This window comes from Hemiscyllium ocellatum, chromosome 38, assembly GCF_020745735.1.
Source record: "Hemiscyllium ocellatum isolate sHemOce1 chromosome 38, sHemOce1.pat.X.cur, whole genome shotgun sequence".
Classification (NCBI taxonomy): domain Eukaryota; kingdom Metazoa; phylum Chordata; class Chondrichthyes; order Orectolobiformes; family Hemiscylliidae; genus Hemiscyllium; species Hemiscyllium ocellatum.
The window spans coordinates 32,787,075-32,813,436 of record NC_083438.1 but is presented as its reverse complement, the minus strand read 5'-3'; the positions used below and the strand labels follow the sequence as shown (position 1 = coordinate 32,813,436).

Sequence of the window (26,362 nt, the reverse complement as noted above, 5' to 3'; positions counted from 1 at the left end):
ACCACCCCCCCGGGGATTCCCCCCGTAAATACAGACACACTCCCCCAAATTCCCCCCTGTAAATACTGACACACTTCCCTGGGGATTCCCCCCTGTAAATACTGACACACTCCCCGGGGAATCCCTCCTGTAAATACTGACACACTCCCTGGGGATTTCCCCCTGTAAATACTGACACACTCCCCGGGGATTCTCCCCTGTAAATACTGACACACTCCCCGGGGACTCCCCCTGTAAATACTGACACACTCCCCGGGGATTACCCCCTGTAAATACTGACACACTACCTGGGGATTTCCCCCTGTAAATACTGACACACTGCCCGGGGATTTCCCCCTGTAAACACTGCCACACTCCCCGGGGACTCACCCATGTAAATACTGACACACTCCCTGGGGACTCCCCCTGTAAATACTGACACACTCCCCGGTGATTCCCCCCTGTAAATACTGAAACACTCCCCGGGGACTCGCCCTGTAAATACTGACACACTCCCCGGTGATTCCCCCCTGTAAATACTGACACACTCCCAGAGGATTCCCTCCTGTAAATACTGACACACTCACCGGTGATTCCCCCCTGTAAATACTGACACACTCCCCGGGGATTCCCCGCTGTAAATACTGAAACACTCCCCGGGGATTCCCCCCTGTAAATACTGACACACTCCCCGGGGAATCCCTCCTGTAAATACTGACACACTCCCTGGGGATTTCCCCCTGTAAATACCAACACACGCCCCGGGATTCTCCCGTGTAAATACTGACACACTCCCCAGGGATTGCCCCCTGTAAATACTGACACACTCCCCCTGGGGATTCCCTGTTGTAAATTCTGACACAATCCCTGGGGTTTCCCCCTGTAAATACTGACACATGCCCCGGGGATGCCCCCTGTAAAGACTGTCACACTCCCCGGGGAATCCCCCCTGTAAATACTGACACACTCCCTGGGGAATCTCCCCTGTAAATACTGACACACGCCCTGGGGAATCCCCCCTGTAAATACTGACACACTCCCCGGGGATTCCCCCCTGTAAATACTGACACACTCCCCGGGAAACCGTCCTGTAAATACTGACACACTCCCTGGGGATTTCCCCCTGTAAATACCAACACACGCCCCAGGGATTCTCCCGTGTAAATACTGACACTCCCCGGGGATTCCCCCCTGTAAATACTGACACACTCCCTGGGGATTCCCCCCTGTAAATATTGACACACTCCCCGGGGATTCTCCCCTGTAAATACTGACACACTCCCCGGGGATTCACCCCTGTAAATACTGACACATGCCCCGGGGATGCCCCCTGTAAATACTGTCACATTCCCCGGGGATTCCCCCTGTAAATACTGACACACTCCCAAGGGAGCCCCCCTATAAATACTGACACACTCCCTGGGGAATCCCTCCTGTAAATACTGACACACTCCCTGGGGATTCTCCCCTGTAAATACCGACACACGCCCCAGGGATTCTCCCGTGTAAATACTGACACACTCGCCGGGGATTCCCCCCTGTAAATACTGACACACTCCCCCTGGGGATTCCCTGTTGTAAATTCTGACACAATCCCTGGGGTTTCCCCCTGTAAATACTGACACACTCCCCGGGGATTCACCCCTGTAAATACTGACACATGCCCCGGGGATGCCCCCTGTAAATACTGTCACACTCCCCGGGGATTCCCCCTGTAAATACTGACACACTCCCAAGGGAGCCCCCCTGTAAATACTGACACACTCCCAAGGGAGCCCCCCTGTAAATACTGACACATGCCCCGGGGATGCCCCCTGTAAATACTGTCACACTCCCCGGGGATTCCCCCTGTAAATACTGACACACTCCCAAGGGAGCCCACCTGTAAATACTGATACACTCCCCGGGGAATCCCCCCTGTAAATACTGACACACTCCCCGGGGATTCCCCCCTGTAAATACTGACACACTCCCCTGGGATTCTCCCCTGTAAATACTGACACCCTCCCCGGAGATTCCCCCCTGTAAATACTGACACACTCCCCGGGGACTCCCCCTGTAAATACTGACACACTCCCTGGGGATTCTCCCTGTAAATACTGACACACTCCCCGGGGATTCCCCCCTGTAAATACTGACACACTCCCTGGGGATTCCCCCCTGTAAATACTGACACACTCCCCGGTGATTCCCCCCTGTAAATACTGACACACTTCCCCGGGGACTCCCCCTTGTAAATACTGACACACTCCCCGGGGAATCCCCCCTTGTAAATACTGACACACTCCCCGTAGATTCCTCCTTGCAAATACTGACACACTCCGCGGGAACTCCCCCCTGTAAATACTGACACACTCCCCGGGGATTCCCCCCTGTAAATACTGACACACACCCCAGGGACTCCCCCCTGTAAATACTGACACACACCCCGGGGACTCCCCCCTGTAAATACTGACACACTCCACGGGGATTCCCCCCTGTAAATACTGACACACTCCCCTTGGGGATTCCCTGATGTAAATTCTGACACAATCCCTGGAGTTTTCCCCTGTAAATACTGACACACTCCCCGGGGATTCACCCCTGTAAAATACTGATACCTCCCTGTAAATACTCATACAATCCCCGGGGATTCACCCCTGTAAATACTGACACATGCCCCGGCGATGCCCCCTGTAAATACTGACACACTCCCCGGGGATTCCCCCTGTAAATACTGACACACTCCCAAGGGATTCCCCCCTGTAAATACTGACACACTCCCCAATAATCCTCCATGTAAATATTGACACTATCCCCGGGGACCACCCTCTTTAAATACTGACACACTCCCTGGGGATTCCCCCCTGTAAATACTGACACACTCCCTGGTGATTCCCCCCTGTAAATACTGACACACTTTCCAGGGATTCCCCCTGTAAATACTGACACACTCCCAAGGGATTACCCCTGTAAATAATGACACATGCCCCGGGGATTCCCCCTGTAAATACTGACACATGCCCCGGAGATTCCCCCCTGTAAATACTGACACAATCCCCGGGGATTCCCCCTGTAAACACAGAGACACGCCCTGGGGATTCCCCCCTGTAAATATTGACACACTCCCCCGGGACTCCCCCCTGTAAATACTGACACACTCCGCACTGAATCCTCCATGTAAATATTGACACTATCCCGGGGGACCACCCCCTGTAAATACTGACACACTTCCCCGGGGACTCCCCCTGTAAATACTGACAGACTCCCCCGGGATCCCCCCCTGTAAATACTGACACACTCCCCTGGGATTCCCCCTGTAAATACTGACACAATCCCTGGGGATTCCCCCCTGTAAATACTAACACACTGCCCGGGGATTCCCCCAGTAAATACTGACACACTCCCCCAGGATTGCCCCCTGTAAATACTGACACACTCCCCAGGGAATCCCCCCTGTAAATACTGACTCACTCCCCGGGGATTCCCCCCTGTAAATACTGACACACTCCCCGGGGATTCCCCCTGTAAATACTGACACACTCCCCGGGGATTCCCCCTGTAAATACTGACACACTCCTCAGGGGGTCTTCCCTGGAAAAATTGGCACAATCCGCAGGGGATCTCACCTGTAAATACTGTCACACTCCCCGGGGATTACCCCCTGTAAATACTGACACACTCCCCAGGGATTCCCCCTGTAAATACTGACACACTCCACGGGGATTCCCCCTGTAAATACTGACACACTCCCCTTGGGGATTCCCTGTTGTAAATTCTGACACAATCCCTGGAGTTTTCCCCTGTAAATACTGACACACTCCCCGGGGATTCACCCCTGTAAAATACTGATACCTCCCTGTAAATACTCATACAATCCCCGGGGATTCACCCCTGTAAATACTGACACATGCCCCGGCGATGCCCCCTGTAAATACTGACACACTCCCCGGGGATTCCCCCTGTAAATACTGACACACTCCCAAGGGATTCCCCCCTGTAAATACTGACACACTCCCCAATAATCCTCCATGTAAATATTGACACTATCCCCGGGGACCACCCTCTTTAAATACTGACACACACCCTGGGGATTCCCCCCTGTAAATACTGACACACTCCCCGGGGATTCCCCCCTGTAAATACTGACACACTTTCCGGGGATTCCCCCTGTAAATACTGACACACTCCCAAGGGATTCCCCCCTGTAAATACTGACACACTCCCCAATAATCCTCCATGTAAATATTGACACTATCCCCGGGGACCACCCTCTTTAAATACTGACACACACCCTGGGGATTCCCCCCTGTAAATACTGACACACTCCCCGGGGATTCCCCCCTGTAAATACTGACACACTTTCCGGGGATTCCCCCTGTAAATACTGACACACTCCCAAGGGATTACCCCTGTAAATACTGACACATGCCCCGGGGATTCCCCCTGTAAATACTGACACACTCCCCGGAGACTCCCCCCTGTAAATACTGACACAATCCCTGGGGATTCCCCCTGTAAACACAGAGACACGCCCTGGGGATTCCCCCCTGTAAATATTGACACACTCCCCCGGGACTCCCCCCTGTAAAGACTGACACACTCCCCACTGAATCCTCCATGTAAATATTGACACTATCCCGGGGGACCACCCCCTGTAAATACTGACACACTCCCCAGGGATTCCCCCTGTAAATACTGACACACTCCACGGGGATTCCCCCCTGTAAATACTGACACACTCCCCCTGGGGATTCCCTGTTGTAAATTCTGACACAATCCCTGGGGTTTTCCCCTGTAAATACTAACACACTCCCCGGGGATTCACCCCTGTAAAATACTGATACCTCCCTGTAAATACTCACACAATCCCCGGGGATTCACCCTGTAAATACTGACACACTCCCAAGGGATTCCCCCCTGTAAATACTGACACACTCCCCAATAATCCTCCATGTAAATATTGACACTATCCCCGGGACCACCCTCTTTAAATACTGACACACTCCCTGGGGATTCCCCCCTGTAAATACTGACACACTCCCCGGTGATTCCCCCCTGTAAATACTGACACACTTTCCGGGGATTCCCCCTGTAAATACTGACACACTCCCAAGGGATTACCCCTGTAAATACTGACACATGCCCCGGGGATTCCCCCTGTAAATACTGACACACTCCCCGGAGACTCCCCCCTGTAAATACTGACACAATCCCCGGGGATTCCTCCTGTAAACACAGAGACACGCCCTGGGGATTCCCCCCTGTAAATATTGACACACTCCCCACTGAATCCTCCATGTAAATATTGACACTATCCCGGGGGACCACCCCCTGTAAATACTGACACACTTCCCCGGGGACTCCCCCTGTAAATACTGACAGACTCCCCCGGGATCCCCCCCTGTAAATACTGACACACTCCCCTGGGATTCCCCCCTGTAAATACTGACACAATCCCTGGGGATTCCCCCCTGTAAATACTGACACACTCCCCTGGGATTCCCCCCTGTAAATACTGACACACTCCCCGGGGATTCCCCCCCCGTAAATACTGACACACTCCCCGTAGATTCCTCCTTGCAAATACTGACACACTCCGCGGGAACTCCCCCCTGTAAATACTGACACACTCCCCGGGGATTCCCCCCTGTAAATACTGACACACACCCCGGGGACTCCCCTCTGTAAATACTGACACACACCCCGGGGACTCCCCCCTGTAAATACTGACACACTGCCCGGGGATTTCCCCCTGTAAATACTGACACACTCCCCGGGGATTCCCCCCTGTAAATACTGACACACTGCCCAGGGATTCCCCCCTGTAAATACTGACACACTGCCCGGGGATTCCCCCAGTAAATACTGACACACTCCCCCAGGATTGCCCCCTGTAAATACTGACACACTCCCCAGGGAATCCCCCCTGTAAATACTGACTCACTCCCCGGGGATTCCCCCCTGTAAATACTGACACACTCCCCGGGGACTCCCCCTGTAAATACTGACACACTCCCCGGGGATTCCCCCTGTAAATACTGACACACTCCTCAAGGGGTCTTCCCTGGAAAAATTGGCACAATCTGCAGGGGATCTCACCTGTAAATACTGTCACACTCCCCGGGGATTCCCCCCCAGTAAATACTGACGCTATCCCCGGGGATTCCCCCCTGTAAATACTGACACACTCCCCAGGGATTCACCACTGTAAATACTGACACACTGCCCGTGGACTCCCCCTTGTAAATACTGACACACTCCCCGGGGATTCCCCTCTGTAAATACTGACACACTCCCCAGGGATTCCCCCCTGTAAATACTGACACACTCCCCGGGGATTCCCCTCTGTAAATACTGACACACTCCCCAGGGATTCCCCCCTATAAATACTGACACACTCCCCGGGGATTCCCCTCTGTAAATACTGACACACTCCCCAGGGATTCCCCCCTATAAATACTGACACACTCCCCAGGGATTCCCCCTGTAAATACTGACACACTCCCCAGGGATTCCCCCCTGTAAATACTGACACACTTCCTGGGGATCCCTCCCTGTAAATATTAACACCCTGCCCCCCAGGTGACCCGTGTTGTTATTAACACACTCCCTTCGCCCTCAGCTTCTGTTTGCCTCCCTGAAAATCAACTGGTCTTGGCCTTGGATCTACTCAAGAACGGAACATCCACAGGTCTCTGGGGACAGTGTTCCAAAGATTCCCAATGTAGGTAGATGTTTCCCCTCATCTCAGACCAAAATGGCCGACCTCTCAATTCAAATCAAAATGGCTGCTCCTTGAAGTCAGCACAAAATGGCAGTCATGTCAATGCAGTCTAAAATAGCCAACATCGTTAGGTTGGCAAACAACTGTCGGCTATTTCATTCTGGGTGGTGTTGAGCTTCTTGAGTTTTGTTGGATCTGCCACCATCCTGGGGGGCAGCTGGGGAGTATTCCCTCACCCTCCTGACTTGTACCTTGCCAAAGGTGGAACAGGTTTTGGGGAGAGTCAGGAGGTCAACAAAACAGAATGATGAACTGACAGAAGTAAACTGGTGCAATAAAAGCTGCAAGACGATGAACACCCACTTCCGGTATTTCTCCTCATTGCGGTGAACGTTCCTGCTCAATCAGTTCCTTTCTTGTAGCGCGTTCCCAGATACAACAACAACCCACTGGGTCGAAAGACAAATTCTCCTCCTCTGCCCGACCCCCCCACTCTCTGGGCCTTTTCCCGGGTCTCTCCAATCTGTGTCCTCCTGTGACTGACCCTCCAGCCCCTGGAGACAGTGCCTCCCTCATCGACTCATGGGACATAGAACATAGAAACGTACAGCACAGAACAGGCCCTTCGGCCCACGATGTTGTGCCATAGTTTAATCCTAATGTAAAATAAAATACTTTAACCTACACACCCCTCACCTCACTGCTATCCATGTGCATGTCCAACAGTCGCTTAAATGTCCCTAATGACTCTGTTTCCACCACCACTGGCAATGCATTCCATACATTCACAACTCTCTGCGTAAAGAACCTACCTCTGCCATCTCCTCTATACCTTCCTCCTAATATCTTCACACTATGACCCCTCATGCCAATCAATCCTGCCCTGGGGAAAAGCCTCTGGCTATTGACTCTATCTATTCCTCTCATTATTTTGTTCACCTCAATCAGGTCTCCTCTCTTCCTCCTTCTCTCCAGACAGAAAAGTCTGAGCTTAGTCAACCTCTCTTCATAAGACAAGCCCTCCAGTCCAGGCAGCATCCTGGTAAACCTCCTTTGCACCCTCTCCAAAGCCTCTGTATCTTTCCTATAGTAAAGCGACCAGAACTGGACACAATATTCCAAGTGTGATCTCACCAGGGACTTGTAGAGATGTAGCAAAACCTCACGGCTCTTAAACTCCATCCCCCTGTTAATGAAAGCCAAAACACCATATGCTTTCTTAACAACCCTATCCACATGGGTAGCAACTTTGAGGGATCTATGTATTTGCACATCCAGATCCCTCTGTTCCTCCACACTGCCAAGAATCCTGTCTTTAATCCTATATTCAGCATTCGAGTTTGACCTTCCAAAATGCATCGCTTCGCATTTATCCAGGTTGAACTCTATCTGCCATTTCTCAGCCCAGCTCTGCATCCTGTCTATGTCACACTGCAGCCTGCAGTAGCCCTCGATACAATTGACAACTCCTCCAACCTCTGTGTCATCTGCAAATTTACTAACCTTCCCTCAATCTCCTCATCCAAGTCATTAATAAAAATTACAATAAGTAGAGGCCCAAGAACAGAGCCCTGAGGGACACCACTCAACACTGACCTCCAGGCAGAATACTTTCCATCTACAACCACTCTCTGCCTTCTGTCAGCCAGCCAATTCTGAATCCAGACAGCCAAATCTCCCTGTATCCCATACTTGCTGCTTTATGAATGAGCCTACCATTGGGAACCTTATCAAATACCTTGCTGGAGTCCATATACACCACATCCACTACTCGACCTTTGTCGACCTGTCTCGTTACCTCCTCAAAGAACTCAATAAGATTTGTGAGGCATGACCTGCCCCTCACAAAGCCATGCTGACTGCCTTTAATCACGCTATGCTTTTCCAAATAGGTATAAATCCTATCCCTCAGAATTCTTTCCAAAATATTGCTGACCACAGACGTAAGACTGACTGGTCTGTAATTGCCAGGGATTTCCCTATTACCCTTCTTGAAAAGAGGAACGACATTCGCCTCCTTCCAGTCCTCCGGTACAACTCCTGTGGAGAGTGATGAGGCAAAGATCTTCACCAGCGGCTTAGCAACATCCTTTCTCACTTCCCAGAGCAGCCTGGGATAAATCTGGTCTGGCCCTGGGGACTTTTCCAACATTTCCAGTACATCAACTTCATCAATCTTGATCTGGTCCAGCCTGTTTCCCAGCTCCTCAAAGTTCTCATTCACAACAAGGTCCCTTTCCTTAAAGAAAACTGAAGCAATAAAATCATTCAGGGCTTCCCCTATCTGCTCAGACTCCCTGCACAAGTTCCCTCCACTATCCCCGACCGGCCCTACCCTCTCTCTGATCATTCTCTTATTCCTCACGTATGAGTAAAATGCCTTTGGGTTCTCCCTAATCCTTCTTGCCAAGCCTTTTTCATGCCCCCTCCCGGCTCTCCTCAGTCCATTCTTGAGCTCCTTCCTAGCTAGCCTGTAATCCTCTAAAGCTATGCTAGATCCTGGCTTCCTCCACCTTATGTAAGCTGCCTTCTTCCTTTTGACGAGAAGCTCCCCTGTTCTCGTCATCCAAGGTTCCTTCATCTTACCCATCTCAGAGGAATACATTTGTGCATCACTCGCAACAACTGCTCCTTAAACAGTCTCCACGCGTCTGCTGTGCCCGTTCTGTAGAACAATTGCTCCCAGTCTGTATTTCCCAACTCCTGTCTGATAGCGTCATAACTTCCTTTTCCCCAATTAAATACCTTCCCTGGGTAACTGCTCCTTTCCCTCTCCAAGGCTGTGGTAAATGTGAGGCAGTTGTGATCACCGTCATCACCGCGAGATCTGACCCCTGTCCTGGCTCATTGCTGAGCACCAAATCCAAAATGGCCTCTCCCCTCCGTCGGTCTGTTTGACTCGATCAAAACCCACCCCCCTCTACAACCCCCTGGTGAGTCTGAACTCTGTAATCCAACCTCCCCTGAACCATCTCTGCTGGATAATCCCAGTCTCCCGGCCTCTCTCCATGTGAACTGATGTCCCTCAAACCCTGACACCCTCCCGGGTAAATCTCTTCCAGAATCCCCACCCTCCCCACTCCCACCCCACCACCCTCCCCCCCCCGATTCTTCTGAAAGTGCCTTTCTTGGAATTTTACACAATAGAGCACTTGATGGTGAACCAGGTTTGTAATTTGAATAGAGAGTTTGAGTAATTTCCTCCCTATTGTCTTCTCTGTCACTATTTATAAAACTGAATTCTCAATATGTGTTCACCAGCCATCTCTGCACATTTTCATTCCAGATGCAGAGTGGCACCGTATTTCCCCTTGGTGACCTTCTGACTGAAATAACTCATTTTGTGCTTTGTCCACAGGGTCACCTTTCCTAAATTACTACGAAAACATCCCCTGGACAGCTCCCTGAGCCACAGCCAAATTGATTTGCGGTAAATCAGGAGATAGGGGGAGCAGACATTAAATGGATGTTTCGCATCTATTTTCACTATGGAGAAAGAAATAGGAGCTGTTAATAAATATTGACGGTTCCCACTACAGGAGAGGAAGTGCTGGAGGTCTTGAAAAATATAAAGGTGGATAAATCTCCGGGACCTGATTAGGTGTATCCCAGGACATTGTGGAATGACTTGATGTCTCGAGGAATTAAGGGCTACGGGGAGAATGCGGGTAAGTGGAGTTGAATGTGATTGAATGGCGGAGTGGACTCGATGGGCCGAATGGCCTTACTTCCACTCCTACGTCTTATGGTCTTAGGGAGGAAATTACAGGGCCCCCTAAGCATCTTCTATAACTGTGGGTGAGATACTGAATTACTGGGGCATGGTTAATGTCATGTCTTTGTGTAAGAAGGGTCTGACTTCGCTGGTGGGTACGTTGTTGGAGGTGATTCTGAGAGATAGGATTTAGACGTATTGGAAGAGGCGAGGAATGATTAGGGACAGTCGGCGTGGGTAACTGTGTCTCACAAACCTGATTGAGTTTTTTGTGGAAGCAACCCAGAAGGTTGCTGAGGGCGGAGCAGTTTATGTGGATTTTCGTAACGCCTTGGACAAGATTCCACATGGTAGACTAATGAGGGAAGTCAGATCACATGGGGTTCAGGGTGAACTGGCCGAGTGGATACAAAACTGGCTGAAAGGCAGGAGGCAGAGAGTGGTGGCGGTGGGTTGTTTTTTCAGACTGGAGACCTGTGACCAACGATGTTCCACGGGGATCGATGCAGGGGGCACTTGTTTCTCATTTATACCAATGATTTGGATGAGCATATAGGAGACATGGTTAACAAGTTAATGGATGACACAGAAATTGGCGGCATTGTGGAGAGTGAAGAAGGCTACCTAAGATTACAAAGCGATCTCGATCGATTGAGTCAATGGGCTGGAGTTTCATTGGATAAATGTACAATTTAAAGTCCTCGGGTAAGAGGGGGGAGCTGATCTTCTGGGACAGGCTTCACCTGATCTGTGCTGTAACCAATATCCTGATGGTGTAGGGAGGGCTTTAATTTAATTGGAGGGGAGGGGTTTGGGAGAGGGAGATGTAGCCAACTAAGCAAAAGGATATGGCATTATTATAGGGGCAGTTATTAGGATAAAGCATGGGACAGAGGATACAAACGGCGAATAGGATCAAAGGGGGCAAAGAACAAAATTACTTCGCTTTTATTCTACTTAAAGGTAAATGGTATTTAATAAAAACAATTAACAGCACACATAGAGGCTGATGGGTATGATCTCATAACCGTTGCAGATTTAATTTGATTTATCATTGTCATTTGTACCTCAATACAGTGAAAAGTTTTGTTTTGCAGTAAGATCACACAATCCAAAGGGGTAATGGAACAGAACGGGGAACGCAATGTCATGGCTGCAGAGAAGGTGCTCTCACAGCGAGATCAACATGACATTTAAAACTTGAGAGTTCCATTCAGAACGCCAATAACAGTGGGGAAGAAGCTGTTCTTGAATCTGTTAGTACGTGTGTTTATGTTTCTGTATCTTCTGCCCGATGGAAGGGAATATAATCAGGTCTTTGATGATGTTGGCATCCTTTCTGAGGCAGAGAGGAGTGTAGACAGAGTCGATGGATGGAAGATTGGACTGGGATGTGTTTGTGGTCACATGATTACAAGGAGATTAAAGGCAGGAAGGTAATCATTAAAAGGGTACGTGACAACTCAGGTGGTTGGGCAGAAAGGAAAAGATGGTGGGTTGGCGTTATTAGAACAGCATGGAATCTGTACAGCAGCAGGAAATGATCTTGAATCGGACGATATGGATGGAGGTAAGGGATAAAAATGGGGGAGAAGACAAGGGTGTGGTCTCAAGGTCTCCTCAAAGTAGCTTTATGGTGGTACAGAGAATCAATCAGGAGATAATAAGGGCATAATAACAAATTAATTGGAGGTGACTTTAACCTTCATGGAGATTGGAATAGTCAGATTGGCAGGGGTAGCTATGAGGAAGCATTCACAGAACGTATTTGGGGACTGTTTCTTATCTGACTGGAGTGTGGCGATAACAACTTTAACAGTTTTATTTCGGACACCACGGTACTTTTTTTTAACTAAAATAATTAATGAACTTTTGACATGTTTCCTTAATCAGTCAGAACATTGGGTATATGTCATGTTGCAGCAGTACAAGATATTGGGGAGGCCATTTTGGAATACTGTGTGCAGTATAATACAGAGAAACGGTATTCATAAATTAGAAAGAGCGTAGAGAGGTTTAACAACCGGGGCTGGAAGAGTTTGTGTGGTATAGAGAGGTTGGAAAGTCTGGGACATTTTTCTGCAGAGTGTAGGAGACCGAGCGGTGACCTTATAGAGGTCTATCAAATCTTGAGAGGCATCGATAATGTAGATAGCTGACAGCCTTTCCCCAGGGTAGGGGAATCTAAAACTGGAGGGGCTCGGGTTTGAGGTGAGAGGGGGAGAGATACAGAAGGGTCCAGAGGGGCAGCTTTCTCACACAGAGGGTGGTGATGGGAAGGAAGGGGGGTGGGGGGGTGAGATAGGGACCAAACGTACGCAAATGGGACGCGTTTAATTGTGAAAGCTGGGCACAGCATGGCAGGTCGGGCCGAAGGGCCTGGTTTCACGGTGTAGACACCTTACAGTGAGTTGTCAGCCAGGAAATACTGCCCTCTTTTGAGCTCAAAAGCAGCATCTTCGGGACAGAGACGAGCGAGGGAGGGGGCAACGGACAGAGGCACGTTGGAGGTAGCGCTGCAGAGGGGAGGTCGAGCCCCATGCAGTCAAATTGCCAATTCTACAATCAGAGTCATAGGGTCAGAAAATCCCGACACTGTGGAAACAGGCCCTTCGGCCCAACAAGTTCATACTGACCCTTCAAAGAGTAACCCACCCAGACCCATTTCTCCGTTATTCTACATTTATCCCTGACCAATCCACCCTAACCTGCACATCCCTGGGCACTATGGGACAATTTAGCATGACCAATCCACCCTAACCTACACATCCCTGGGCACTATGGGTAATTTAGCACGGCCAATCCACCCTAACCTGCACATCCCTGGGCACTATGGGACAATTTAGCATGGCCAATCCACCCTAACCTGCACATCCCTGGGCATTATGGGTAATTTAGCATGGCCAATCCACCCTAACCTGCACACCCCTGGGCACTATGGGTAATTTAGCATGGCCAATCCACCCTAACCTGCACACCCCTGGGCACTATGGGACAATTTAGCATGGCCAATCCACCCTAACCTGCACATCCCTGGGCACTATGGGTAATTTAGCATGGCCAATCCACCCTAACCTGCACATCCCTGGGCACTATGGGACAATTTAGCATGGCCAATCCACCCTAACCTGCACATCCCTGGGCACTATGGGTAATTTAGCATGGCCAATCCACCCTAACCTGCACATCCCTGGGCACTATGGGACAATTTACCATGGCCAATCCACCCTAACCTGCACATCCCTGGGCACTATGGGACAATTTAGCATGGCCAATCCACCCTAACCTGCACATCCCTGAGCACTATGGGACAATTTAGCATGGCCAATCCACCCTAACCTGCACATCCCTGGGCACTATGGGTAATTTAGCATGGCCAATCCACCCTAACCTGCACATCCCTGGGCACTATGGGACAATTTAGCATGGCCAATCCACCCTAACCTGCACACCCCTGGGCACTATGGGTAATTTAGCATGGCCAATCCACCCTAACCTGCACATCCCTGGGCACTATGGGTAATTTAGCATGGCCAATCCACCCTAACCTGCACATCCCTGGGCACTATGGGTAATTTAGCATGGCCAATCCACCCTAACCTGCACACCCCTGGGCACTATGGGTAATTTAGCATGGCCAATCCCCCCTAACCTGCACACCCCTGGGCACTATGGGTAATTTAGCATGGCCAATCCCCCTAACCTGCACATCCCTGGGCACTATGGGTAATTTAGCATGGCCAATCCACCCTAACCTGCACATCCCTGGGCACTATGGGACAATTTAGCATGACCAATCCACCCTAACTTACACACCCCTGGGCACTATGGGACAATTTCCTATGGCCAATCCACCCTAACCTGCACATCCCTGGGCACTATGGGACAATTTCCTATGGCCAATCCACCCTAACCTGCAGATCCCTAGGCACTATGGGTAATTTAACTCAGGCCAATCCACCCTAACCTGCACATCTTTGGACTGTGAGAGGAAACTGGAGCACCCGGAGGAAACACACGCAGACACGGGGAGAATGTGCAAACTCCACACAGACAGTCGTCAGAGACTGGAATCGAACCCGGGTCCCTGGCGCTGTGAGGCAGCAGTGCCAACCACTGAGCCACTGTGCTGCCCTAAAGCTTGGGGTGTTCCTTTTGGAAGGAGGAGAGGAGTGAGGCGGGGGAGTCAATGAAGGAAATCTTTCCAAGTTTCTGCGGTGGATGATATTTCAGGTGATAATCCAGAAAGTGCAGAATGGATACATCTGAACCATGAAAAACATTTCTGAGGATCAGACCCACCAACTCACAGACAGTATCAAACTCAGAAGAAAGCCATATCATTATGCAAATTATTAAAAAACAGAGAACGAGAAACAGTTGGTCAAAAATATAAAAACAGAGCTGAAACGTTGCTTCACATATTTACAAAAACAGAGTTACAAGGATCGGTGCTGGGTCCTCTACTTTTTGTCATTTACATAAATGATTTGGATGCGAGCATAAGCGGTACAGTTAGTAAGTTTGCAGATGACACCAAAATTGGAGGTGTAGTGGGCAGTGAAGAGAGTTACCTCAGATTACAACAGGATCTGGACCAGATGGGCCAATGGGCTGAGAAGTGGCAGATGGAGTTTAATTCAGATAAATGTGAGGTGCTGCATTTTGGGAAAGCAAATCTTAGCAGGACTTATACACTTAATGGTAAGGTCCTAGGGTGTGTTGCTGAACAAAGAGACCTTGGAGTGCAGGTTCATAGCTCCTTGAAAGTGGGGTCGCAGGTAGATAGGATAGTGAAGAAGGCGTTGGTATGCTTTCCTTTATTGGTCAGAGTATTGAGTCAAAGAGTTGGGAGGTCATGTTGCGGCTGTACAGGACATTGGTTAGGCCACTGTTGGAATATTGCGTGCAATTCTGGTCTCCTTCCTATTGGAAAGATGTTGTGAAACTTGAAAGGGTTCAGGAAAGATTTACAAGGATGTTGCCAGGGTTGGAGGGTTTGAGTTATAGGGAGAGGCTGAACAGGCTGTGGCTGTTTTCCCTGGAGTGTCAGAGGCTGAGGGGTGACCTTATTGAGGTTTCTAAAATCATGAGGGGCATGGATAGGATGAATAGACAAGTGCATAGCCCTGCTAAGATTTGTTTTCCCAAAATGCAGCTTCTCACATTTATCTGAATTAAACTCCATCTGCCACTTCTCAGCCCATTGGCCCATTTGGTCCAGATCCTGTTGTAATCTGAGGTAACCCTCTTCGCTGTCCACTACACCTCCAATTTTGGTGTCATCTGCAAGCTTACTAACTGTACCTCCTATGTTCACATCCAAATCCTGGGGTGGTGGAGTCCAGAACTAGAGGGGCATAGGTTTAGGGTAAGAGGGGAAAGATATAAAAGAGACCTAAGGGGCAACTTTTTCACACAGAGGGTGGTGCGTGTATGGAATGAGCTGCCAGAGGAAGTGACGGAGGCTGGTACAATTGCAACATTGAAAAGGCATCTGGATGGGTATATGAATAGGAAGGGTTTGGAGGGATATGGGCCGGGTGCTGGCAGGTGGGACCAGATTGGATTGGGATATCTGGTCAGCATGGACGGGTTGGACCGAAGGGCCTGTTTCTGTGCTGTACATCTCCCTGACTTGATATCAGCAAAGTGTTGATCCTACAGAAAACATGTCTGGGGAATTTGTAATGGAGGATAATGAGAGAGCAGGTGGATTAAAGAAATATTTTGCATGAGTTTTCATGAGAGAAGGTACAAGTACATTTACTCACTTCAGCAAAAAGATTAAAAACTGTGAGGGAAACAGTGAGAGGTACCAGAGTGATCTGAGGGTCCTTGTACATGAATCACAGATTATGGTGAGACAGGGACAGCAGGAAGTCAGGAAAGCTCGGAGAATGGAATGTTTTATTTGCAAAGGTAGGAAGGGTAACTTTAATGATCCAGGGCATTGGTGAGGCTACATTTGGAATATTGTGTACAGGATGGATGAATGTGTTTACAGAGGGATGCTAAAGTATTGGGACCAGTTCAGAAAGGGTTAACTGGACTAATACGTGGAATGAGAGATTGCCTATTAAGGAAAGATTAGACAGGCCAGGACTATACCCTCTGATGTTTAGGACAGTCAGAAGTGACTGAATTCAGAGAATCCTTACAATGTGAAAGCAGGCCATTCAGCCCACTGAGTCCACATCAGCCTCTGAAGAGCATCCCACTCACACCCACTCCCTGAACCCTGCATTTCCCAAAGCTAAACTACCTAACTTTCACATCCCTGGACAATATGGGATGATGAAGGGCATGTGCCCGAAACATCGATTCTCCTGCTCTGTGAATGCTGCCTGACCCGCTGTGCTTTTCCAGCACCACACTAATCTAGGCTCCGATCTCCAGCATCTGCAGTCCTCACTTTCTCCTAGACAATTTCCCATGGCCAGTCCACCCTAACCTGCACATCCCTGGGCACTATGGGACAATTTAGCATGGCTAATCCACCCTAACCTGCACATCCCTGGGCACTATGGGACAATTTAGCATGGCCAATCCACCCTAACCTGCACATCCCCGGGCACTATGGGACAATTTAGCATGGCTAATCCACCCTAACCTGCACATCCCTGGGCACTATGGGTAATTTAGCATGGCCAATCCACCCTAACCTGCACATCCCTGGGCACTATGGGACAATTTAGCATGGCCAATCCACCCTAACCTGTACATCCCTGGGCATTATGGGTAATTTAGCATTTGGGTGGGATACCCTTCAGAGGGTCGTTGTGGAATTGTTGGGCTAAATGTCCTGCTTTCACGCTGTCGGGATTCTATGATCCTATGAAGAGGGGGTAATGAGGGATGGGGCGATGAAAGCTGAGCCCAGTCAGAGATGCTCACATCCCACAGTCAGTGAGTAAATGAGAGCGAAATGCTGAGGGAGTGGTTACTCACCGGGCTGGTGTCGTATAGACAGAGCTCAGTGCTGGCCATCATTAATCCAATCCCCACGGCAGCTAGCAGCAGGGAAGACACACTCAGCCTCTGCTTGCTCCTCACGATGACTTTCCTCCGTCGGAGAGCAGAGGCGATATCTTCCAGAGGACCCACCACCCTCGTCCTGCGAGTTTGCCACCCTGCCCCGTCACTGGCGCTGGGCACAGCCAGAGGCTGCCTGGCAAGAGGGCAGAACTGTGTCTCAGCGACTGTCTGTTCAGGGAAGACCATGCTGAAGGAGGACCCAGACATCGGGAGAGAGGGAGGGAGAGGGAGGGAGAGGGAGACAGACAGAAAGAGAACAGAGAGAGAGAGAGGACAGGGGGAGTGAGGGAGAGAGGACTGACGGGGGAGGAAGAGAGAGAGAGAGAGAGAGAGAGAGAGGGAGAGAAAAAGAGAGAGTACAGAGAGAGAGAGGGACAAACACAGAGAGAGGGGGAGAGAGGGTGAAAGAGAGAGGAGAGAGAGAGAGAGGACAGGGAGAGTGAGGGAGAGAGGACAGATGGGGAGGAGAGAGAGAGAGTGCGACAGAGACGGACAGAGGGAGAGAGAGAGATAGACAGAGAGAGGGAGAGAGAGAGATAGGCAGAGAGAGACAGAGACACAGAGTGGGCGGGTGAGAGAGAGACAGAAACACACACACAGAGACAGAGACAGTGACAGAGACACGGAGAGAGACAACTCTCTGGAATTAAGCAAAACGCAGCTTTATCAGCGGAGTAAGTACACCGAAAGGAAACACCAGTTTCCTTTTCAGAACTGTATATAGCTCAGAAAGGGTATTTTGCAATTCTCGGGGGCAGCTTTACTCAAGTCAGAACTGATCAGTGCGATCGCGTTTTCTCTCTCTCTCTCTCTCTCTCTGTCTCTGTCTCTGTCCATCCTCAGAGTCAACCTCCCAAACTCCTTTCAAAGCTGGGGGGGGTGTCCCCTGCTTGTAGTCCCCCTGCCTCCTACCCCCTCCCTCTCAATGCACAAGCACTAGCATCATAACCAGGAGCATCCAACACCAAGCAAGACCACCGCTCCACCGACACAGTGCAGAAGGGGGACATTCGGCCCCTCACCTCTATACTGACCCTATAGTGGTATCTCCCACTATCCGAAAGTAGAGTATTCCTCTGAAACCTTTCATGATCCGACATGGTATATGGTGAAGAAGCATTAATTGATACGGGAAAAGTTCATCCATAACTCTTCGGATTTCTGAAAACAGCTGCTAATGTAGGTCTCTCGTAAAAGTGAGTTGGCGTAGAGCCAATGTTCGAATCGCAGGGGTTTATTTAAGAGACATTTAGACAGACACGTGAACAGGCAGGGAGTGGATGGAAAGGGAGCATGTGCAGGCAGAGGGGGTTAGTTCAGAATTGGGGGCCGAAGGGTCACATCCTCCACATTCTAAGCTGGTGGGGATTGAGAGTTGACCTGGAAATGGTAAACAAAATTAAAACCTGGTCTGACTCTGGGGGGGGTCACTCCAGAACTGACTGCATCTGCCCCCACCCACCCACCCATCAACAACCCCTCCAGTACAGTGTATTAACCCCCCCCCACATCTCTCCTCCTCAGTGACCGCACACCCCCCTCCCCTCGGCCCCTAGACTCAACCCACCCTGACTGCCCACTCGCCAGGGATCTCCGAGTTGGTCCCTACCCCCACCCACCCTCCCTCAACAACACTCTGCCCCATTCACTGCACCCAGCCCACAGACCCACAAGCAGCCAGCCACAGTGAAATGGAGCAGGAACTCCACAGAAGCTGCTGTGGGGGGCGCTGTCCACGGGAGGGCAGCAGTGAGCACAGCCTACAACACCATCTGGGAGTGCAGCAGAAGGCCTGCATTTCTCTAGCGCCTCTCCCCGCCTCAGGACATCCTGAAAACACACCGTCACCGGCAAAGTGTATTTCCTGAAACATGGCCAACGCACCCCCTCTCCCAATGTGGGAAACATGTGCGCAACCCCTTTTTAATTCCCTCTGCACCTCAAACCCGTCCAGGAAGCGTTGATTGGGGACAGGGCTGAGATCGCTTTACTCAGTTTAAAAGAGTCAAAGGAAAGTCAACGATCTCTACTTGGGAGGTTGGGCAGGGCAGAGAGAGAACATAGAACATTACAGCGCAGTACAGGCCCTTCGGCCCTCGATGTTGTGCTGACCTGTGGAACCAATCCAAAGCCCATCTAACCTACACTATTCCATTATCATCCATATGTCTATCTAATGGCCATTTAAATGCCCTTAAAGTTGGCAGATCTATGCAGGCAGTGCATTCCACGTCCCTAGTACTCTCTGAGTAAAGAAACTACCTCTGACATCTGTCCTATATCTATCACCCCCTCAGTTTAGAGCTATGTCCCCTCATGCTAGCCATCACCATCCTGAGGAAAAAGGCTCTCCCTGTCCACCCTATCTAACCCTCTGATTATCTTATACGTCTCAATTAAGTCCCCTCTCAACCTTCTTCTCTCCAACGAAAACAGCCTCAAGTCCCTCAGCCCTTCCTCGTCAGGCCTTCCCCCCATACCAGGCAAATCCCCTCTGAACCCTCTCCCATGTTTCCACATCCTTCCTGTAATGGGGTGACCAGAACTGTACACAATACTCCAAGTACGGCCGCGCCAATACCTCACAGCTGGTCGCCAATCGCCCACACCGCCCCATGGCCCAACATTTCAACTCCCCCTCCCACTCTGCCTAGGACATGGAGGTCCTGGGCCTCCTTCACTGCCCCTCCCTCACCACCAGATGCCTGGAAGAAGAACGCCTCATCTTCCGCCTCGGAACACTTCAACCCCAGGGCATCAATGTGGACTCCAACAGTTTCCTCATTTCCCCTTCCCCCACCTCACCCTCGTTCCAAACTTCCAGCTCAGCACTGTCCCCATGACTTGTCCTACCTGCCTAGCTCCTTTCCCACCTATCCACTCCACCCTCTCCTCCCGGACCATCACCTTCATCCCCTCCCCCACTCACCCATTGTACTCTATGCTACTCTCTCCCCACCCCCACCCCCCTCTAGCTTATCTCTCCACCCTTCAGGCTCTCTGCCTTTATTCCTGATGAAAGGCTTTTGCCCAAAACGTTGATTTCGCTGCTCCTTGGATGCTGCCTGAACTGCTGTGCTCTTCCAGCACCACTAATCCAGAACAGGGTCGGTATTAAAACCATGTTCAGAGATCACAATGACGCACGGACCACCCCTGACCTTGTGGGTTCCTTCACTGTTGCTGGGTCAAAACCCAGGGACGGTCTGCCCTCCTAACAGCACGGTGGATGTCCAAATGGAGGTACAAGAGGGTGACTCATATCAACCCCCCTCGAGGGCAATAAGCAACAGGCTAGAAATGGCGGCTTCCCCTTTCTCAACATCAGACGGATGGATGTGAGGCAACTTATGAATTTCCGTAATAAACCAGCAGCCCACAGAAAGGGAACTGGGATACCTTTGACCACTCTCAGTTACTCTCCTAATGGGTGTAATCTGGTCTCGTCGGCTCTGTAAGCCAAGGAGGTCACTTGGGGGGACTGGAATGCACATTTTTACCTTCCTAAAGTGCACACCTCCCTTGGAGAAACATTTAAGCACAATTTTACCAAGTTCTCCAAATGCTCTTTACTGCTCTTCCTGGTTATTAGCATGTCATGCAGATAAATGGTGACCCGGGGCAGACCTTGTACAATACCTCATCAATCCACCCTAACCTGCACATCCCTGGGCACTATGGGTAATTTCCTGTGGCTAATCCACCCTACTCTGCACATCCCTGGGCACTATGGGACAATTTAGCATGGCCAATCCACCCTAACCTGCACATCCCTGGGCACTATGGGACAATTTAGCATGGCCAATCCACCCTAACCTGCACATCCCTGGGCACTATGGGACAATTTAGCATGGCCAATCCACCCTAACCTGCACATCCCTGGGCACTATGGGTAATTTCCTGTGGCTAATCCACCCTAAACTGCACATCCCTGGGCACTATGGGACAATTTAGCATGGCCAATCCACCCTAACCTGCACATCCCTGGGCACTATGGGTAATTTCCTGTGGCTAATCCACCCTAACCTGCACATCCCTGGGCACTATGGGACAATTTAGCATGGCCAATCCACCCTAACCTGCATATCCTTGGGCACTATGGGACAATTTAGCATGGCCAATCCACCCTAACCTGCACATCCCTGGGCACTATGGGTAATTTCCTATGGCTAATCCACCTTAACCTGCACATCCCTGGGCACTATGGGACAATTTAGCATGGCCAATCCACCCTAACCTGCACATCCCTGGGCACTATGGGACAATTTAGCATGGCCAATCCACCCTAACCTGCACATCCCTGGGCACTATGGGACAATTTAGCATGGCCAATCCACCCTAACTTGCACATCCCTGGGCACTATGGGACAATTTAGCATGGCCAATCCACCCTAACCTGCACATCCCTGGGCACTATGGGACAATTTAGCATGGCCAATCCACCCTAACCTGCACATCCCTGGGCACTATGGGACAATTTAGCATGGCCAATCCACCCTAACCTGCACATCTTTGGACTGTGGGAGGAAACCGGAGCACCCAGAGGGAACCCACACAGATACGGGGAGAATGTGCAAACTCCACACAGACAGTCACCCGAGGCTGGAATCGAACCCAGGTCCGTGGCGCTGTGAGGCAGCAGTGCTAACCACTGAGCCAGCCCATGCCTACAGAGGCAACCAATTCCATCAGGCTTCCCAATCCTGACCCACAGGGCCCATTCCACAAACCGGAGCGGTTGGATGATCCCTTCACTGTCCAGCCTCCTAATTTCTGACTCTCCTTTTACCCATAATGCAAATGACAGCGGGGCGGACCTCCCGGAATCGTGGAACTACTTCCTGGTCAACATGGAAGGTAGCCTTGGTTTCCTTTGACAATTCTTAGAACCTCTTCCCTGAAAAACGTCCAGGTATTTCATCAGGACATTCTCTCAGGCAGCCATTTTCTCATCGAGAAATGTTGTGCCAACCAATTTCATCCTGTTAAGATTGGGCGTGAGTCTTTTACTCCGGTCAGTAACTCTTCGTTTCTCATCAAAGACTGGAACTGAAGTTGTACCCTTAATTTGTAATGGTTCCCCGGTATAGGTTCTCAGCCTTGACAAAGTCTTACACTAACTTAAGAGATGGAGTCCAGAGAGTACTTTCCTCATTCCGGACGAAGGGCTTGTGCCCGAAACGTCGATTCTCCTGCTCCTCGGATGCTGCCTGACCTGCTGTGCTTTTCCAGCAACACACTCTCGACTCTGATCTCCTGCATCTGCAGTCCCCACTTGCTCCTCCCTGAACTGTCATAAAGACTGGTCCCACTATCGCTGATACAGCGCCGCGCTGGTATCAACCTCTATAAGAACTGGGTGACCATTCAATCACCTTCATTTTGATTGGTTCGGATTTGGATGTTGCTAAGCGATTTAACTGTCCCGAACCAGTTGCAGGTGGACGTTCCAGGGTGTGCGCTCTCCTAGAATACAGGATATTCAAGTCAGACCTATTGAGGCCTCTTGCTGGCATACTGGCAGCAACTACAATGGCCTGTCAGTCCAGATCCTCAAGAAAATTTCGACCATTTCGCTTGGCTTTGGGGTTTTGCTGTCAGCTGAGCTACAGTCCCTCGGTCCAGCCCTGAGTTACACTTGAGTGGTGTTCCCCAAGCAGTCGGATTAGCGAGTGTGTACACTTCCATGAAAATACACTCCAAATCACGTGCTCCACTTGCTGCATTTTCCAATACCAATTTTCCAGTCGGAAATGCCTGTTTGAAGTCCAGTTGGGATGTGCTTTTGCCCAATTACATCATTAATTCCACATACCTCTCAGCATCTCATTAAGGATCAGACTGAAATCTCATGCCTCTGCCTGTCGTCTTAACCCGGTCAAAACTCCCGACAGAGATCTCCCTGGTTCTCAGTCTGCCGAGTAAAACCAATACCATGTCAGAAGAGGCTTGGGGCCATAATATTCCTCCGCTAAATCCATCAACCCTTGAAAGCTTTTGGTATCACGAGCCTTGGGGAAAGTAAGGCCCCTAGTAACTGAAAAAGCTCTGGCTCCACAAGCAGTCAGGACAATGAATTGTTGCAGTCATCCGGCCCAATGTCATTTGCCACACAAACCTAAAGCATTCCTTCCACATACTGGACTCAAGTGAATCACACTTCCCAAATAACAGCATGATGCCAGAAATGTGGATCACAACTCAAAGACGACACTTAGGAGCAAATCTCTTCAGGGGCATGATTTCCTCTCGTCAGCGCAGAAATAAGTCCCATCCACAAACATCCCCTCCCTCCCCCCACCGACGCTCAGTAACAGCAGTGTGTACCATCCCCTCCCTCCACCCACCGACCCTCAGTAACAGCAGTGTGTACCATCCCCTCCATCCCCCCACCGGCACTCAGTAACAACAGTGTGTACCATCGCCTCCCTCCCCCCACCGACGCTCAGTAACAGCAGTGTGTACCATCCCCTCCCTCCCTCCACCGACGCTCAGTAACAGCAGTATGTACCATCCCCTCCCTCCCCCACCCCCCCTCAGTAACAGCAGTGTATACCATCCCCTCCCTCCCCCCCACCCTCCCTCAGTAACAGCAGTGTGTACCATCCCCTCCCCGCCCCCCCCCCCCCCCCCACCCCCCTCAGTAACAGCAGTGTGTACCATCCCCTCCCTCCCCCCACACCCCCTCAGTAACAGCAGTGTGTACCATCCCCTCCCTCCCCCACCCCCCCTCAGTAACAGCAGTGTGTACCATCCCCTCCCTCCCCCACCACCCCTCAGTAACAGCAGTGTGTACCATCCCCTCCCTCCCCCCACCCACCCTCAGTAACAGCAGTGTGTACCAGCTACAAGACCCACTGCAGGAACTCACCAAAGGCCCTCAGGCAGCACCTTCCAAACCCACGGCCACTTCCATCTGGAAGGACAAGGGGCAGCAGGTACATGGGAACCCCACCCTCCTGCAGGTTCCCCTCCCCTCACCATCCCGACTTGGAAATATATCAGCTGTTCCTTCCTGGGCCAGAATCCTGGAATTCCCTCCCTCAGGGGCATTGTGGGTCTACCCACAGCACATGGACTGCAGCGGCTCAAGAAGGCAGCTCACCCCCACCTTCTCAAGGGCAAATAGGGATGGGCTATCAATGCTGGCCAGTCAGTGACACCCAAGTCCCACAAATGAATTTTAAAAGGACACCGTTTGATACTGGGACAATAACATTACACTGTCCAGCGAGCTCAGAACCAGCTCTCAGAGTGAGCAGAACCCCTGGCATACCTGTTTCTATCTGTCAGTCAGGGCTCCCTGATGGGACCAGCTTAACAGCCCCAATCAGGGAACTCCTATTCTGTGACATCCACCAAACTGACCTCATTACAATCACAACACATTCCACACTGACCTCACTGTCCCAGGACAGGGACAGCACGGGGTTAGATACAGAGTAAACCTCCTTCTACACTGTCCCCCATCAAACACTCCCAGGACAGGGACAGCACGGGGTTAGATACAGAGTAAAGCTCCCTCTACACTATCCCCCATCAAACACTCCCAGGACAGGGACAGCACAGGGTTAGATACAGAGTAAAGCTCCCTCTACACTATCCCCCATCAAACACTCCCAGGACAGGGACAGCACGGGGTTAGATACAGAGTAAAGCTCCCTCTACACTATCCCCCATCAAACACTCCCAGGACAGGGACAGCACGGGGTTAGATACAGATTAAAGCTCCCTCTACACTGTCCCCCATCAAACACTCCCAGGACAGGGACAGCACGGGGTTAGATACAGATTAAAGCTCCCTCTACACTGTCCCCCATCAAACACTCCCAGGACAGGGACAGCACGGGGTTAGATACAGATTAAAGCTCCCTCTACACTGTCCCCATCAAACACTCCCAGGACAGGGACAGCACGGGGTTAGATACAGAGTAAAGCTCCTTCTACACTGTCCCCATCAAACACTCCCAGGACAGGGACAGCACGGGGACAGATACAGGGTAAATCTGTCTTCCATTGTCCCCAGTCTCCAACATTGACACTGGAACAAAGTGAAAATTAACTTGCTGGAGGCCTAATGTCCACAGGGGGGCAGCTGTGAGCACAATACGCACTCAAGCAGGAAGAGTGAATGGCTGCAGATGCTGGAATGTGTCCTGAGCACAACAAATGCTGGAGGTTACAGTGGGGTCAGGCAGCATCCATGGAGAGACAGCACGCTCATGTTTCGAGTCTAAATGACTCTTCATCAGAGCACACTCAAGAAGCTTGACACTATCCAGGACAAAACCACTGGATTGGCAATGTATCCACTCCATCTACCACGCCAACACTCAGTAGCAGCAGTGTATACCAAATACAAGAGGCACTGCAGAAACTCACCAAGGCTCCTGAGGCAGCACCTTCCAAACCCATGACCACTTTCCATCTGTAAGGATGTGGGCAGAAGATGTACAGGAATGCCAGCCCAGTACATTTCCCCATGAACAAACTCTGCTTCCCACCGGACCATGTACAATCCACAGCTAAAGCCCTGCCTTTCCCTAGGGCCTTTCCCCACCTCGGGACACCTTCTGCAGCACATGACCCCTGACCTCGAGGTGGAACCCGACACCGTCTGGGTCGGAAGTTGAGCGGAGAAGTGGCAGATGGAGTTCAATCCGGGTAAATGTGAGGTGATGCATTTTGCAAAGTCTAATTCTCGAGCGAACTTTACTGTAAACGGGAGAGACTTGGGAAAAAATTGATGAGCAGAGAGATCTGGGAGTTCAGGTCCATTGTACCCTGAAGGTTGCTGCACAGGTGGATAGAGTGGTCAAGAAGGCATATGGTATGCTTGTCTTCATTGGACACGGTATTGAGTATAAGAGCTGGCAGGTCATGTTCAAATTGTACAAGACTTTGGATCAGCTGCATTTAGAATA

The 26,362-nt window shown here is 50.6% G+C and overlaps 1 protein-coding gene across 3 annotated transcripts in view; it reads right to left on the bottom strand.

Annotated features, from left to right (window-relative positions):
• LOC132833863 (small conductance calcium-activated potassium channel protein 3-like) overlaps positions 1-20,653 on the bottom strand; it is a 36,353-nt gene extending 15,700 nt beyond the window's left edge. For 2 of the 3 annotated variants that reach the window (XM_060852493.1, XM_060852495.1), the window contains exon 1: positions 17,352-17,436. In XM_060852493.1, coding sequence (XP_060708476.1) covers positions 17,352-17,393 — 42 coding nt within the window. In that variant the 5' untranslated portion in view covers positions 17,394-17,436. Of the gene's footprint in view, positions 1-17,351; positions 17,437-20,599 lie in introns of those variants that run through there. The other variant, XM_060852494.1, reaches the window with a different exon arrangement.
• Positions 20,654-26,362: the final 5,709 nt, after the last annotated feature.